Source organism: Typha angustifolia, chromosome 6 (genome assembly GCF_048772165.1).
Source record: "Typha angustifolia cultivar Huaian chromosome 6, ASM4877216v1, whole genome shotgun sequence".
In the NCBI taxonomy this organism is placed as follows: domain Eukaryota; kingdom Viridiplantae; phylum Streptophyta; class Magnoliopsida; order Poales; family Typhaceae; genus Typha; species Typha angustifolia.
Genome location: NC_133244.1, coordinates 5992623 through 6008913, shown reverse-complemented (window position 1 = coordinate 6008913; position 16291 = coordinate 5992623). Strand labels below are relative to the sequence as shown.

General features: G+C 39.4%; 2 protein-coding genes across 2 annotated transcripts; both read left to right on the top strand.

Moving 5' to 3' along the window:
- The first annotated feature begins 2292 nt into the window (after window positions 1–2292).
- On the top strand, window positions 2293–3204 carry LOC140761602 (salt stress-induced protein-like). Its single transcript, XM_073099006.1, has 3 exons — window positions 2293–2353; window positions 2446–2640; window positions 2715–3204. The coding sequence occupies exons 1-3, from the start codon at window positions 2345–2347 to the stop codon at window positions 2961–2963; spliced, it is 453 nt and encodes a 150-aa protein (XP_072955107.1). The 5' UTR covers window positions 2293–2344; the 3' UTR covers window positions 2964–3204.
- A 10287-nt stretch (window positions 3205–13491) lies between these two features.
- On the top strand, window positions 13492–14448 carry LOC140761570 (salt stress-induced protein-like). The gene is made up of 3 exons (XM_073098962.1): window positions 13492–13588; window positions 13681–13875; window positions 13950–14448. The coding sequence occupies exons 1-3, from the start codon at window positions 13580–13582 to the stop codon at window positions 14196–14198; spliced, it is 453 nt and encodes a 150-aa protein (XP_072955063.1). The 5' UTR covers window positions 13492–13579; the 3' UTR covers window positions 14199–14448.
- The last annotated feature ends 1843 nt before the right edge of the window (window positions 14449–16291 follow it).

The following is a 16291-nucleotide window of genomic DNA, read 5'->3' as shown; positions in this document are numbered from 1 at the left end:
TGGCATCACTGATTCGGGTAAGGTCTATTCACTAAGCCTTTTGCTTAGGACTCTTTTTATTTTCTTTTCTAACCCTCTCAGATATGTGGTACGTGATAGCTACATGAGATATCAAAAGAAGATATTTTAGATTGATGATGTGAGCTATAAGTGCGAGATAATATATATGATAGTTTGTATAAAAATTGAGTTGTATCATTGTTTGTTATATTTGTACTTTATTGTATCACACGATGATTTATATAGTACATGTCAGATTATAGTGCACTCGAGTATCAATTGTTTACTTGTATCTTGATGGTTTGTTGTGGCCTATGTGTGTCTTGCCAGATTAGGTAGTGATATAGTATATATTTTTGTGGACTTAGATATTCATATATTAACAGATTTATTTGGTTGATAATATGATTTGTTTGGAGTTGTATTATATGATCATAAATATGTTAGTATGTATTATTTGATGATGTCGTGATTATATGTGCATAGTAGTGTATCTATGCGAGACGAGCCTCGCCTAACCTGTCGCGTGCGTCGCGCGTGCCGTGTGAGCGCGTCGATATACACGTGCCCGTGCCGGGTGGGGGCGTTACAACTTCATAGTTTAAGTACGAAATTCATAGTGTAAGTTTAAAATTTCATTAGTAATTCATAGTTTTTTAAGTAAAAAGCTCATATTAAAAATAAGATAAAATTAAGGGATAGAAGAAAAGCAAAAAAAGAAAAAAAAAACAATAATAAAGAAGAAGGAGGAGGAGGAGGAGGAGGAGGTATAGATCATCTCTCTTATATTTTTCATAAGTATTAATGAGCACTAAATGACAAAAAGATAAACTTGGAAAAAATAAAGGGAAAAAACCTCATCTACAATGAAAACAAAAAATAAACTTGACTTATAAAAGCAAAAATTAAGTGGCTTATAGGTAGAAAAAAAAAACCCTAAAACTTATTCTACACCCTAGCTACATGACTAAAGATATACACCTGACTAACTGACTTCATAAAAGAATCTTACAACTCTGTCTTTCAGTTCTCACCTATTTGGTAGTTTGTAATTTCTACGATAAAATCTCAGCTATTTTATTATTAAAATATTACAACTGCTAAATATATATATTATTTTATATTTGATATATTTTAATAGTTAATATTTACATTGGAAAATAATTTTAAGTAATTATATTTTACGACACATGGATTTTAAATAATAATAAACATATTTATTTTATAAATAATAAAATATTAGACGCATTTTTATAAATAATAAAAAATTTAAAATGTAAATTAACTCAAAAATAATTTAATATGAGACTCATTAAAGGTCTCCATGAGACCTTTCCAATGGAACTATTTTTGTTAAAAACTGATTAGTAAAACTAATTATATACTTAGTTTAACTAATTAGATTATTTAATAAATGATACAGATGAAATTAAAATTATTAAATACAATAATTATTGAGTAAATTTGAAATTTTTAAAAAGCTAAAAACAAATGGAGCATGGCTCCATTTTTTTTTGTGGCGCTCCAAATTTAGAGCTCCACTATTACTGGCTCCAAATTTAAAACTAATAATGGAACCTGGTTAGAGCTTCATCGTGCTGTTAAAGCCCGATTAGAACTTCATCGGGCTCCAAAGTTAGTGTTTTTGAGCCAAGTGGGAGATGCTTTAAGCAGTATAGCATATAGATGACTCCCGATAGAATCAATTATCTTATTGCATGTTGCCCAAAACACTCCCAGAAAATTAAAAGATACAAAATATAATATTGCATCCATCCTTAGAAATAGGTTCCTTAAAAAATGTCACTAAGATTAATTACAAGAAGAAAACCAAAAACTTCTATTCATCCTCAATAGTTGACGTGTAATTTTGATTCGTTCCAAATTCACTACATGGCCATGGTGGTTGTGCTATCCGATCAGTGATCAGTAGCTAACCCTCTTATCAGATTGCAAAATATCCATCACTAGTTGACGTGCGTTATTATGTTTGTTTGGAATCAATTAACGTTCTTCCAAATTAGCTGACATGCGTTGTAATACGCGGCGATCTTATACTCTCTCTGTCCCATGGTTTCTTCTTCTTCTTCTTCTTTTTAAAAAAGAAAGACATTAGACGACACAAGTTAACCCACGTCATGGGGTGGGTTAATTAGATTCCAAAGCTTTACTACATCGTTAGAAATATGGATCGTCCATCTCTCATCTCCAAGACAAGCTACATATCTATATGGCTCTATAAGTACCCACCTTATCCCTTCTTCATTTCACATTCTCATCACTCATCACTCACTCATCACTCACTCATCACTCACTCATCACCGCCACTAGATTCAACAGAGAAATGGAACTGGTATGATACGTTCTTCTTATTTGCATGCAGGCATGCATACCTGCATGAATGATACTAATAGTTTGTTCTACGTACTTGGTCTCCTTCTGCAGGCTGGACTCGTACAGGTTGGGCTCTGGGGTGGAAATGCAGGGAGTCCTTGGGACATGGAGAAATCCTCTGTTCGCCTTGTCAAAATAACCATCCACTCCAGCGACGTTATCAACTCCTTCTCCTTTCACTACCAAGTCGATGGGAAGTTACACACGGCTGGACCTTGGGGCAATGCCAGTGGAACCTTGCAAGAGGTATTTGCTTCTCGTTAGCTAGCTCGCCTTGATATTGTAGTAAATATCCTTAATTAATTAACTTAATTGTGCAGATTACATTCAGAGAGGGGGAATACTTAACAGCTATGTCCGGGACTCATGGCCGTTATACCTCCAACATAGCGGATTGCATAAGGTCACTCAAATTTGAGACCAATCTTAAAAATACTCTAGGGCCCTTCGGTGATCAAACGCAGGGAACTCCTTTCACTATTCCTGTGAGCAGTGGGAGGATCGTCGGCTTCTTCGGACGCTCCGGCGATCTCCTTGATGCAATTGGGTTGTACCTCAGGCCCAACTAATCGCATGCCTGAGATTGGCATCATCAACTTCATTTTGCTGGAGGATGAATGCCTATGCGTGCTTATATATCTATATGCAACTGTAATAAATAAAGGAAGTGAGAGAGAGAGAGAGAGCTTGGGAGGAGATACATGATTGCATATATATACGTATGTATGTATGTATGTATGTATGTATGATGTATCTTGTTTTCCTTAGCTCCAGAATAAATAAAATCAGTTGCATGAGTTTGCAAAGAAATGGATGTTTACACACCCATACCCTGTGACCCAGTATCAGTTATACCTACCAAAAAATAAAATATGAGATTAATATATTATGAACCATTGAAAGCTTTAATTAAAATTTACTGAATCGTGAAGCTCGTGCTACAATTGTTAGATCTCGATTTGATCCACCGTGTAGGACTATATAAATATTTCCTCTTCTCATCACTCATCACCATTCGAGTGAGAGACTTGGTTCGGTTAAGCTACGTACGCATACGTTCTTTTGAATTGCATGCATGCTATCAATTGTTCTTTTCTACGTACTTGGTCTCCATTTAATTTGCAGGGTGGACTCGTGAAGGTTGGGCAGTGAAAGGGAGTCCCTGGGAGATGAAGGAATCCTCTGTTCGCCTTGAGAGCATAACCATCTACTACGACAACAACGTTATCAACTCCTCCTTTCAAAACCAAGTTGATGTGAAGTCACGGATGATAAAGTTGTTGTGCAAAAGTCCCAAATGGGTGAAGGAAGCGGAAGCAAGACCTTCACCCTCAAATAGCTCAAATGGGAATAGTGAAAGAGAACACAATGCAAAACTTGAAAATACTCCAATAAGGATGTTAATGGTGTTAGAAAATCCCTAAGCAAGTTCTAATCACGAATTAACACCCTAATATATACAAGCACCAACAAAGACAACAATATAGACAATAGAGAGAGAGACAAGATTTACGTGGTTCGGCGATGTGCCTACGTCCACGGGCGGAGCAATCTTCTTTACTATGCAAATCCCTCACTTACAAAGAGTTTAGCAACTCTAATCACTCTGAATACAATGGTGGCTCAACCCTCATTAATGTTCTTCCAACTACCAACCCTAAAAAACCCACTTTAGTATTTATTGTCAGATTCAGATTTGGGGATTTTCAGAGTCACGTTCGAACGCCCTCGGGGCCCGTTCGAACGCACCTAATGTTAATACCCCAAAACTCAAGGGGCGTTCGAACGCGGGAGGGGGTCGTTCGAACGCCTGTAGAAACAGCTGCTCTCGGGTTGGTCCACGTTCGAACGCGGCTGGGGCCGTTCGAATGCCTGCAGAAAGTCTGCTCTCGGTTCGAACGCCTACTTCACGGACTACTCTCTGTCTGAGCCTGCGTTCGAACGCCCTTAGGGCGCGTTCGAATGCGTGGCACAGAAATGCTGATACATGCTGATTTTTGCTGAAAACTGAATTTGAGCCAATTTTTTTTAACAATTCTCCACCTTGGCGAAGAACTCAAAACTTCAGCAAATCACTCTCCACCATTCCAAAGTGACTTAATCATCCAAAAGGTGCTCCGCTTGCAAATTTGTGTCCTACGACGCCAAACCAAACTTGATCAATAGTGAGTGACATTAATCAAATCCAAAGAATGTTGGAATTTGATTTTGGTCACTACTTTTGTCAACATATCAGTCGGATTATCAGCAGTTCCAATCTTGCAAAGTGAAATATCCTTTTCTTCCAAAATTTCTCTCACAAAGTGGAAACGGACATCAATATGCTTTGTCCTTGTGTGATGAACTTGATTCTTAGCCAAACAAATTGCACTTTGGCTATCACAATGTACCTCCACCTTCTCCTGGTATACACCCAAGTCATCCGTCAGACCAAGCAACCAAATAGCCTCCTTTACTGCCTCTGTCACTGCCATATACTTAGCCTCTGTGGTAGATAAAGCAACAGTCGACTGTAAGGTAGACCTCCAACTCACCAGCCCTCTAGCAAGTGTGAAAACATATCCCGTAGTGGATCTACGCTTATCCAAATCACCTACATAGTTCGAATCCACATATCCAGTAAGCTGTAGATCAAGTCTATCATCTTTTACAAATTTTAGTCCAACACCCACTGTACCATGAATATATCTCAAAATCCATTTCACAGCCTGCCAATGCCCTTTTCCTAGAGCATGCATATATCTACTAACAATGCTAATAGCTTATGAAATATCTGGCCTAGTGCACACCATAGTATACATTAAGCTTCCAACAGCACTTGCATATGGTACCTTGGACATAGACTCTCTCTCGGCATCTGAGCCGGGTGACATAGCTGCACTGAGCCTAAAATGAGGTGCCAAAGGTGTACTCACTGGTTTCGTGTTGCTATCAACTCCAAACCGCTGCAATACCTTCTTCAAATACTGCTCCTGAGTTAAGCATACTGTCCCCAATTTTCTGTCTCTCCTAATCTCCATGCCAAGTATTTTCCTTGCTTCTCGTAGATCCTTCATTTCAGACTCTTTATTCAATTGGAGCTTCAATTTATCAATCTCCACCTTGCTCTTAGATGCTATCAACATATCATTAACATATAAGAGCAAATAGATAAATGATCCATCTTGAAGCTTCCTAAAGTACACGCAATGATCATAGTGGCTTCGCTTGTACTTGTGCCTCCGTATAAACTGATCAAACCGTTTATACCACTGCCTAGGAGACTGCTTCAAGCCATACAAGGATTTCTTCAATTTGTAAACCAAGTCTTCTTTTCCACTGATTTTGAACCCTTCCGGCTGTGTCATATAGATGTCCTCCTCCAAATCACTATGCAAGAAAGCGGTCTTCACATCTATCTGGGCTAGCTCAAGATCAAACTGAGCTACCAAGGCTAGCAAAATTCGAATAGAGGAGTGTTTCACCACCGGAGAAAATACTTCATTATAGTCAATCCCCTCCTTTTGAGCATACCCTTTTGCCACCAATCTAGCCTTGAATCTAACTCCGCCTTTTGATTGAGGATTATCCTTCTTGGCATATATCCACTTGCACCCAATAGCCTTCTTCCCCCTTAGGGAGCTCCACCAAATCCCAAGTTTTATTTTTCTCAAGGGCCTTCATTTTATCATCCATCGCCCCTTTCCAATTTGCTCTTTCGGTGTTCTTCATAGCTTCTTTGAAGGAAGCGGGAAAGTCTTCATCAATTACCGGAAGAGCATAGGCCAACATATCAGAATAGCGTGCTGGTTTTCTGATTTCTCTTCTTGGCCTTCTAACTGCTATGGAATCTTGATCATCAGTTTCTAGCTCCACACTGTCATCCTCTTGCAAATTAGAATCTTCCTTTTCATTTGCCCCTTTTGAAGGTGTGTCTTGTGGTGGACTTGAATCTGTCTCAAACTCCACTTGCCGTGGAACATCTTCAGCACTGTCATCAACTGAGCTATCTACTGCTTGACTTTGCTTCAGCATGGATGATTCATCAAATGTAATATCCCTGTTGATTACCAATTTCCTCAATTCTGGCCTCCAAACCCGGAATCTTTTCACTCCAATGCTAAAGCCCAAGAAGATGCCCTTCTTGGCTCTAGGATCCAATTTGCTTTCCCTGACATGATAGTATGCAGGACAACCAAAAATGTGTAAGGAATTATAATCTGAAACGGGTTTGCCAGACCATACCTCCAATGGGCTCTTCCCATTGTTTGCAGATGAAGGTAGCCGGTTGATGGGATGACATGCATAGTTGACTGCCTCAGCCCAAAACTCCTTGCCCAATCCAGCATTGGACAACATACACCGAACCTTCTCCAATAAGGTCCGGTTTAGACGCTCTGCCACGTCATTTTGCTGAGGTGTCTCTCTAACGGTGAAATGCCTTTCAATCCCTTCTTCTTTGCATAACCTCATGAACGGATCTGAAGTGTACTCTCCACCATTATCTGATCTGAGCTTCTTGATTTTCTTGCCAGTCTGATTCTCAATCATCTTCTTCCAATTCTGAAAGATTTCAAGCACTTGGTTCTTATGGTGCATGGTGTACACCCAAGACCTTCTAGAATAGTCATCAACAAAGGTGACAAACCAATGCTTTCTGCCCAATGAGGCCTTCCGGGTAGGCCCCCAAACATCTGTGTGAATGTAATCTAAGATCCCCTTGGTCCGGTGTACTGCAGTAGCAAATTTAACTCTAGTTTGTTTGCCGAAAATACAGTGTTTGCAAAATTCCAACTTGAGGCTCTTTACACCCTTTAGCAAACCACGACTTGATAGACTTTGCAAAGCTTTCTGTCCTGGGTGCCCCAACCTCATGTGCCATACTCTAGAAGAGTCAGCCTCACTAACAGTGTTACTTGAGGCGGCCGCTACTCTTCCCAAATATGTAGAGCCTTGTAAGAAGTACAAATTGCTTCTTCTTATGCCCTTCATCACCACCAGTGCTCCCAAAGTCACCTTTAATGCTCCACCCTTTAAAGTAACAGTGAAGCCCTTTGATTCCAAAACCCCAAGAGAGATGAGATTCTTCTTTAAATCCGGTATGTATCGAACTTCTGTTAGCTCTTTGACGGATCCATCTTGGAGCTTCAAACGAATAGTGCCAATGCCTTCAGCTCTACAAGGGCTATCATTGCCCATAAACACAACTCCACCGGAGATCTTCTCAAAAGTGGAGAACCAACTCCTGTTAAGACACATATGGTATGTGCAACCGGAGTCCAAGATCCATTCATCCGTGCTACATGCAAGAGCTGAGCCTACACAATGCGCTTTCCGAGTCTTCATCATCTGACTGTGCCACATTTGCCTTTTGGGGTTTCTTGTCCTTGTTCTTCAAAACAGGATAGTCTTTCTTCCAATGCCCTTTATTGCGGTAATAGGAATATTGGTCTTTGGCAATTGACTTCCTATCTGAGAAAGCACCCCTTGACTTTGAGAAGAATTTGCCTCTCTTCCCAAATTTTCTGTTTTCAGATCTACCCCTCACCATCAATGCATCTGAAGATGACTCATGAATAGCTTGCTTGTCCAATTTTCGGTACTCATTGTTAATCAATGCATTTGCAACATCTTTATAATGGATTGAATCCTTTCCATACAGTAGGGTAGTAGTGAGGTGGTCATAAGTGTCCGGCAAAGAATTCAACAATACCAATGCCTTGTCCTCATCTGAAATTTCAACATCCAAGTTTTGCAAGTCCGCAAGCAACTTGTTGAAGGCATTCAAATGCTCCGCCATCGGCGTTCTTATCTTGTATTGAAATCTGAAAAACTTCTTCTTCAAGTAGAGCCGGTTCTCAATGCTCTTGGTCATGTATTTGTCCTCCAGTTTCTTCCACAAGCCTTTTGCTGAATTCTCCCTCATCACAAAATACTTTTGGTCCTTTGCTAGACAAAGCCGAATGGAACTACAAGCTTGCCGGTTCATTTTCTCCCAATCCTTTTCAGAGATATCTTCGGGCTTCTCCTCCAAGGTGATGTCTAATTCTTGTTGGAACAACACATCCATAACTTCACATTGCCACATTCCAAAGTTGTTGGTGCTATCAAACTTCTCAACTTCAAACTTTGCATTTGAGATAAGTTTGCCCGATCTAGATGATTCCCCCATTTTGCCAAAATTTCTTCAAATCCTCACTATTCCCAACTTCAATAGCCTAGGTTTGAAACCAATGGCTCTGATACCAATTTGTTGTGCAAAAGTCCCAAATGGGTGAAGGAAGCGGAAGCAAGACCTTCACCCCAAAATAGCTCAAATGGGAATAGTGAAAGAGAACACAATGCAAAGCTTGAAAATACTCCAATAAGGATGTTAATGGTGTTAGAAAATCCCTAAGCAAGTTCTAATCATGGATTAACACCCTAATATATGCAAGCACCAACAAAGACAACAATGGAGATAATAGAGAGAGAGAGACAAGATTTACGTGGTTTGGCGATGTGCCTACGTCCACGGGCGGAGCAATCTTCTTTACTATGCAAATCCCTCACTTACAAAGAGTTTAACAACTCTAATCACTCTCAATACAATGGTGGCTCAACCCTCATTAATGTTCTTCCAACTACCAACCCTAAAAAACCCACTTTAGTATTTATAGTCAGGTTCATATTTGGGGATTTTCAGAGTCGCGTTCGAACGCCCTCGGGGCGCGTTCGAACGCACCCAATGTTATTACAGCAAAACTCAAGGGGCATTCGAACACGGGAGGGGGCCGTTTGAACGCCGGCAGAAACAGCTGCTCTCGGGTTGGTCCGCGTTCGAACGCGGCTAGGGCCGTTAAAACGCCTGCAGAAAGTCTGCTCTCGGGTTGGCTCGCGTTCGAACGCGGTTGGAGCCGTTCGAACGCCTGCTTCACAGACTACTCTCTGTCTGAGCTTGCGTTTGAACGCCCTCAGGGCGCGTTCGAACGCGCGGTGCAGAAATGCTGATACATGCTGAATTTTTTGCTGAAAACTGAATTTGAGCCAATTTTTTTAACATAAAATATCTAACTTTAACGATATCAAACTGTCTATCAACAAAAAGAACCCCATAGATCACATATTAAATCATAAAGAAAGCATGTCTATTAAATAAGAGAATGAAAACAAATCTGAATCCATTGTTTATAGGGAGGAGATACATACATAATATATATATATATATATATATATATATATATATATATATATATATATATATATATATATATATATTAGTGGATGAATATGTCTTGTTATCCTTACTTAGCTCCAGCAGAAATAAAATCAGTTGCATGACCCTTTTGTTAGCCTATGATTTTCTTTGGGTGACCATTTTTTGCTCGAAATTACCCTCGTCTTCCTTCCCAAACCTATATTTCTTTTCTTCTCATTCTATTTGGTACAAAAAAACTCCTCACATATATTCATAATTTCAAGAGACTGAATAGTAAAATTTTAGATTACGATGTAACTGATTTTATTCAATTAGTTTTATATTATTTGGACGTTAAATGAATATCTTCTAGATACTTTTTAAATTTTTTTATATTTTAAGTATGAAATTTATAGTTTAAATACTAGTTTCCTACTAAGACTAAGAAATTTCATAGTTTTGAAAGAATATTTTAAAGATTCATCTGGCGTTCAAAAATTATGAAATCAATTAAATAAAATTTGTGACATCATGGTTAGAACTTTGTTATTATTAATTTTTTTCATATTTGAAATCTATTTACAGTGAAATGAAGACTTCTGTAACAACCCAACCTTAAAAAAATAATAATAAATTAAATTAAATTTTGGGCACGACTTGGCTGGCTAGTGTGGTCGGCCTCGTGCCTATGCAGCGCCACCCATGCAGCTTGATTCTCCATGGGGGCGCCATGCATCACTTGCTCAGCCAGTTGGCCGCGGTGGGCCCCACCCTACCGCCACCATCGACTTCCCTTTCCCCACCGCCTCTCTTGCTCTCTCTTTTACTTCTCTCCACTCTCTCCCTTTTAGTCTCTCTCTCTCACTCTCCTCTCTCTCAAACTCACTTTCTCCCTTTTGGCCTCCAGTATAATTATATAACTTTATCTATAGATGATTACAGTCGAGCATATTTTTTTCATACATATAGTTAGGCTGATCTTGAATATGAGTATGATGATGATAAATATAGATGATGAGAGATGACTATACTGTTATAGTTTTATGTCGAGATGATTTGTAGCATGAGTTTGCATATGATTATATTAGCATGGGTATGCATGTGTTGACTATATGGTTGTAGACTATATTGCATTATTTTTCTCTTGATTCCTGTTCCACCTAAATTTTTATTATGCAATGACTCGTTATTGTACTGGATATATGTATATAATCTGTCATTTAGAAGCAAAGCATGAAATGTAATTGATAGGATAGTTGATAGAAAGCTTGATAATACCTGAGTGGGCGCGAGGGTTAGGGCGTGCCTGGAGATGATTGATCGCTCGACATAGTCGCGATCCTGTTAGCCTTACGTCTAAGGTCGTTAGTCCGTGTGCGCAATAGACATTCACACACTTGCCATTCGCTAAGGCATATGTGGCGAGTTATTCTCACGAGGTTTCTATCAACTATGTGGGTGCCCGGTCTAGACGAATGTTGATACCGTAGCGGGTGGCGGGGTATGGTTATATTTGAGATACTCTAAGCCTTTGAACATGATGTTGAGGCTTGGTACCGAGTGTTGACTGTGCACAGTGGTCTAGTATGATGTTAATGTATATTGCTGACATTGATGACTGAGATATTGAGAAATACATATGATTTCATTATTATTTGATTATCTAATTATCGAGTGGTCAATATACATCATATATAGTTGCATTTGATATCATAGTATAATTATGGTCGGCATGCATCATGTGTAATATTTTTAAGAGAGTTATGATGATAGTATGACATGGAGATTTGTTTACTCATTGTCGATAATTATATATACTTTTATCGGTTATGACATGTTATCTACTTTTTATTTATATATTATTAATTATGCATTCATATACTCATTCATGACATGATGTTTTTTCTGATTCATATTATTCAGTACATTATTTACTCTTTGTTTAGCATCACTGATTCAGGTAAGGTCTATTTACTCAGCCTTTTGCTCATGACGCTTTTTATTTCTTTTCTAACCCTCTTAGATATATAGTGCGTGATAGCTACTTGAGATATCAAAATAATATATTTTAGATTGATGAGTTGAGCTATAGGTGCGAGACGGTATAGATGATAGTTTGTATAAAAATTGAGTTGTATCGTTGTTTGTTATATTTATACTTTATTGTATCACACGATGATTTGTATAGTACATGTCAGATTATAGTGCACTGGGGTATCAGTTATTTAGTTGTATCTTGATGGTTTGTTGTTGCCTATGTGCGTTCTACCAAATTAGGTAGTGATATATTGTATATTATTGTGGACTTAGATATTCATATATTAACAGATTTATTTGGTTGATAATATGATTTGTTTGGTGTTGTATTATGTGAGTATAAATATGTTAGCAGTTATTTTTTGATGATGTCATGATTATATGTGCATAGGAGTGTATTTGTGCGAGACAAGCCTCGCCTAACCTGTCGCGTACGCCACGCGTGCTGTGTGAGCGCGTCGATGTGCACGTGCTTGTGCCGAGTGGTGGCGTTACAACTTCATAGTTTAAGTACGGAATTCATAGTGTAAGTATAAAATTCGATTAGTAATTCATAGTTTTTTAAGTAAAAAACTTATATTAAAAATAAGAGAAAATTAAGGGATAGAAGAAAAGCAAAAAAAGAAAAAAAAAGCAATAATAAAGAAGAAGAAGAAGGAGCTATAGATCATCTCTCTTATATTTTCCATAAGTATTAACGAGCACTAAATGACAAAAAGATAAACTTGGAAAAAAATAAAGGGAAAAAACCTCATCTACAATGAAAACAAAAAATAAACTTGACTTATAAAAGCAAAAATTAAGTGGCTTTTAGGTAGAAAAAAAAAACCCTAAAACTTATTCTACACACTAGCTACATGACTAAAGATATACACCTGACTAACTGACTTCATAAAAGAATCTTACAACTCTGTCTTTTAGTTCTCAGCTATTTGGTAGTTTGTAAAATCTACTATAAAATCTCAGCTATTTTATTATTAAAATATTACAACTGCTAAATATGTTTATTATTTCATATTTGATGTATTTTACTAGTTAATATTTACATTGAAAAATAATTTCGACTAATTATATTTTAGGACACATTGATTTTCAATAATAATAAACATATTTCTTTTATAAATAATAAAATATTAGACGCATTTTTATAAATAATAAAAATTTAAAATTTAAAATTTAAATTAACTCAAAAATAATTTAATATTAGACTCATTTTAAAGGTGTCCATGAGACCTTTCCAATGGAACTATTTTTGTTAAAAACTGATTAGTAAAACTAATTATATACTTAGTTTAATTAATTAGATTATTTAATAAATGATACAGATGAAATTAAAATTATTAAATACAATAATTATTGAGCAAATATGAAATTTTTCAAAAGCTAAAAACAAATGGAGCATGGCTCCATTTTTTTTGTGGGGCTCCAAATTTAGAGCTCTACTATTACTAGCTTCAAATTTAAAACTAATAATGGAACCTGGTTAGAGTTTCATCGTGCTGTTAAAGCCCGATTAGAATTTCATCGGGCTCCAAATTTAGTGTTTTTGAGCCAAATGGGAGATGCTTTAAGCATAGCATATAGATGACTCCGGATGGAATTGATTATCTTATTGCATGTTGCCCAAAATATCCATCACTAGTTGACGTGCGTTATTATGTTTGTTTGGAATCAATTAACGTTCTTCCAAATTAGCTGACATGCGTTGTAATACGCGGCGATCTTATACTCTCTCTGTCCCATGGTTTCTTCTTCTTCTTCTTCTTTTTAAAAAAGAAGAGATTAGACGACCCAAGTTAACCCACGTCATGGGGTAGGTTAATTAGATTCCAAAGCTTTACTACATCGTTAGAAATATGGATCGTCCATCTCTCATCTCCAAGACAAGCTACATATCTATATGGCTCTATAAGTACCCACCATATCCCTTCTTCATTTCACATTCTCATCACTCATCACTCACTCATCACCGCCACTAGATTCAACAGAGAAATGGAACTGGTATGATACGTTCTTTTTATTTGCATGCAGGCATGCATACCTGCAAGAATGATACTAATAGTTTGTTCTACGTACTTGGTCTCCTTCTGCAGGCTGGACTCGTACAGGTTGGGCTCTGGGGTGGAAACGCAGGGAGTCCTTGGGACATGGAGAAATCCTCTGTTCGCCTTGTCAAAATAACCATCTACTCCAGCGACGTTATCAACTCCTTCTCCTTTCACTACCAAGTCGATGGGAAGTTACACACGGCTGGACCTTGGGGCAATGCCAGTGGAACCTTGCAAGAGGTATTTGCTTCTCGTTAGCTAGCTCGCCTTGATATTGTAGTAATTATCCTTAATTAATTAACTTAATTGTGCAGATTACATTCAGAGAGGGGGAATACTTAACAGCTATGTCCGGGACTCATGGCCGTTATGGCTCCAACATAGCGGATTGCATAAGGTCACTCAAATTTGAGACCAATCTTAAAAAAACTCTAGGGCCCTTCGGTGATCAAACGCAGGGAACTCCTTTCACTATTCCTGTGAGCAGTGGGAGGATCGTCGGCTTCTTCGGACGCTCCGGGGATCTCCTTGATGCAATTGGGTTGTACCTCAGGCCCAACTAATCGCATGCCTGAGATTGGCATCATCAACTTCATCTTGCCGGAGGATGAATGCCTATGCGTGCTTATATATCTTATATGCAACTGTAATAAATAAAGGAAGTGAGTGAGAGAGAGAGAGAGAGCTTGGGAGGAGATACGTGATAGCATATATATACGTATGTATGTATGTATGTATGTATGTATGATGTATCTTGTTATCCTTACTTAGCTCCAGAATAAATAAAATCAGTTGCATGAGTTTGCAAAGAAATGGATGTTTACACACCCATACCCTGTGACCCAGTATCAGTTATACCTACCAAAAATTAAAATATGACATTAATATATTATGAACCATTCAAAGCTTTAAATTAAATTTACTGAATCGTGAAGCTCGTGCTACAATTGTTACATCTCGATTTGATCCACCGTGTAGGACTATATAAATATTTCCTTCTTCTCATCACTCATCACCATTCGAGTGAGAGACTTGGTTCGGTTAAGCTACGTACGCATACGTTCTTCTGAATTGCATGCATGCTATCAATTGTTCTTTTCTACGTACTTGGTCTCCATTTAATTTGCAGGGTGGACTCGTGAAGGTTGGGCAGTGAAGGGGAGTCCTTGGGTGATGAAGGAATCCTCTGTTCGCCTTGAGAGTATAACCATCTACTACAACAGCAACGTTATCAACTCCTCGTTTCAATACCATGTTGATGTGAAGTCACGGATGATAAAATATCTAACTTTAACGATATCAAACTGTCTATCAACAAAAAGAACCCATAGATCACATATTAAATCATAAAGAAAGCATGTCTATTAAAAACAAATCTGAATCCATTGTTTATAGGGAGGAGATACATGATATATATATATATATATATATATATATATATGTATGTATGTATGTATGTATGTATGTATGTATGCCATAGTGGATGCATATGTCTTGTTATCCTTACTTAGCTCTAGACTTGATCAGACGTCCCAACCCGCCCATGCTCGGCCCGGTTTGGATCGGGCTAAGCCCGACTTGGACCCGGTTTAGGCCTACATCGGGCCCGAATTACCTATGGGATGCACGAGCCAGCCCTTTGCCCGCCCGATCCGGCTCGGAAGCCCGCATGTAACACCCCAAATTTGTATTAAAAAAAAAAATCCCGTGATGCACGCGCCGACGCAGGCACCTGCCACCCCCACCCCTCGCGTCGTCTCTTCGCCTTCTTCTTCCCTTTCCCTTGCCGTGCACGCCACCTTCCCCACCTCCTCTATCTCCTTCTTCCCCTCACCGCAGCCATCCCACCCCCCTCTCATCTTCTCCTCCACCTCACCTCTCTCCCTCTCGCGCGGATTACCGAATCCGGAGTCGACGAAGTGGCGTTGCCGCCGAAGCCGGACTGAGAGCTGCCAAGCCTGCCGGCCAACCCCCGGTAAGCCTCCCCAGTGCTATTAATTTCGATAGTGTAACCCCCTTCCCTCATCATCGTCGGAGCCCACGGCGGCCAACGACCTCGCGTCTAGCCGCCGATCCGAGAAGCTCCAGTCGAGGGAGAGAAGCCATCTCTGGGCTTTGGGCCCTTGGTTATGGGGGGAGGATGGACTCCCCACGGCCGCCGGCCATGGAGCGCGGTCGTCGTCGTCGGGTCCACCTCCTTCCCCTTTTTTTTTCCCTTTTTCCCTTTCACTTACCCGTCGGTTTCATGGCCGCCGCCGGCCTTGTACTGCGTCGCCGGCCTCGTGTCGCGCCGCCCGCAGCCCCGCAACCGCGTGGATCCCTCTCACTGCCTCGACCTCCTTCTCTCGGGAGGAGATGGGATGGAAGGGTGGGGGTTTAACCCCCACCCATTCCCCCTTTGTGGGCTGTAGTGGTCTACAGCCCACTAAGCTAGTTTTGGGTGGGCTGCGGTTGGACTGCAGCCTACAGCAAGCCTTGGTGGACTGTGGTTGGACCCCTAACACACCTCTCGCAACCTTGTGGGCTGCAGTTGGACTGCAGCTCACCAAGGCCCTCTTACTTATTGGATTAGGTTTGAGCCTACCCATTGCCTCTAGCCTAGCCTATTTGGGGCCATTTGGATCCTATAATCCTGTTTATCTTTTTCACCTGATTT

Coding starts and splice junctions, on each gene's coding strand:
- LOC140761602 (XM_073099006.1), top strand. Junction 2,641..2,714: donor CCAGTGGAACCTTGCAAGAG/GTATTTGCTTCT, acceptor TTAATTGTGCAG/ATTACATTCAGAGAGGGGGA.
- LOC140761570 (XM_073098962.1), top strand. Junction 13,876..13,949: donor CCAGTGGAACCTTGCAAGAG/GTATTTGCTTCT, acceptor TTAATTGTGCAG/ATTACATTCAGAGAGGGGGA.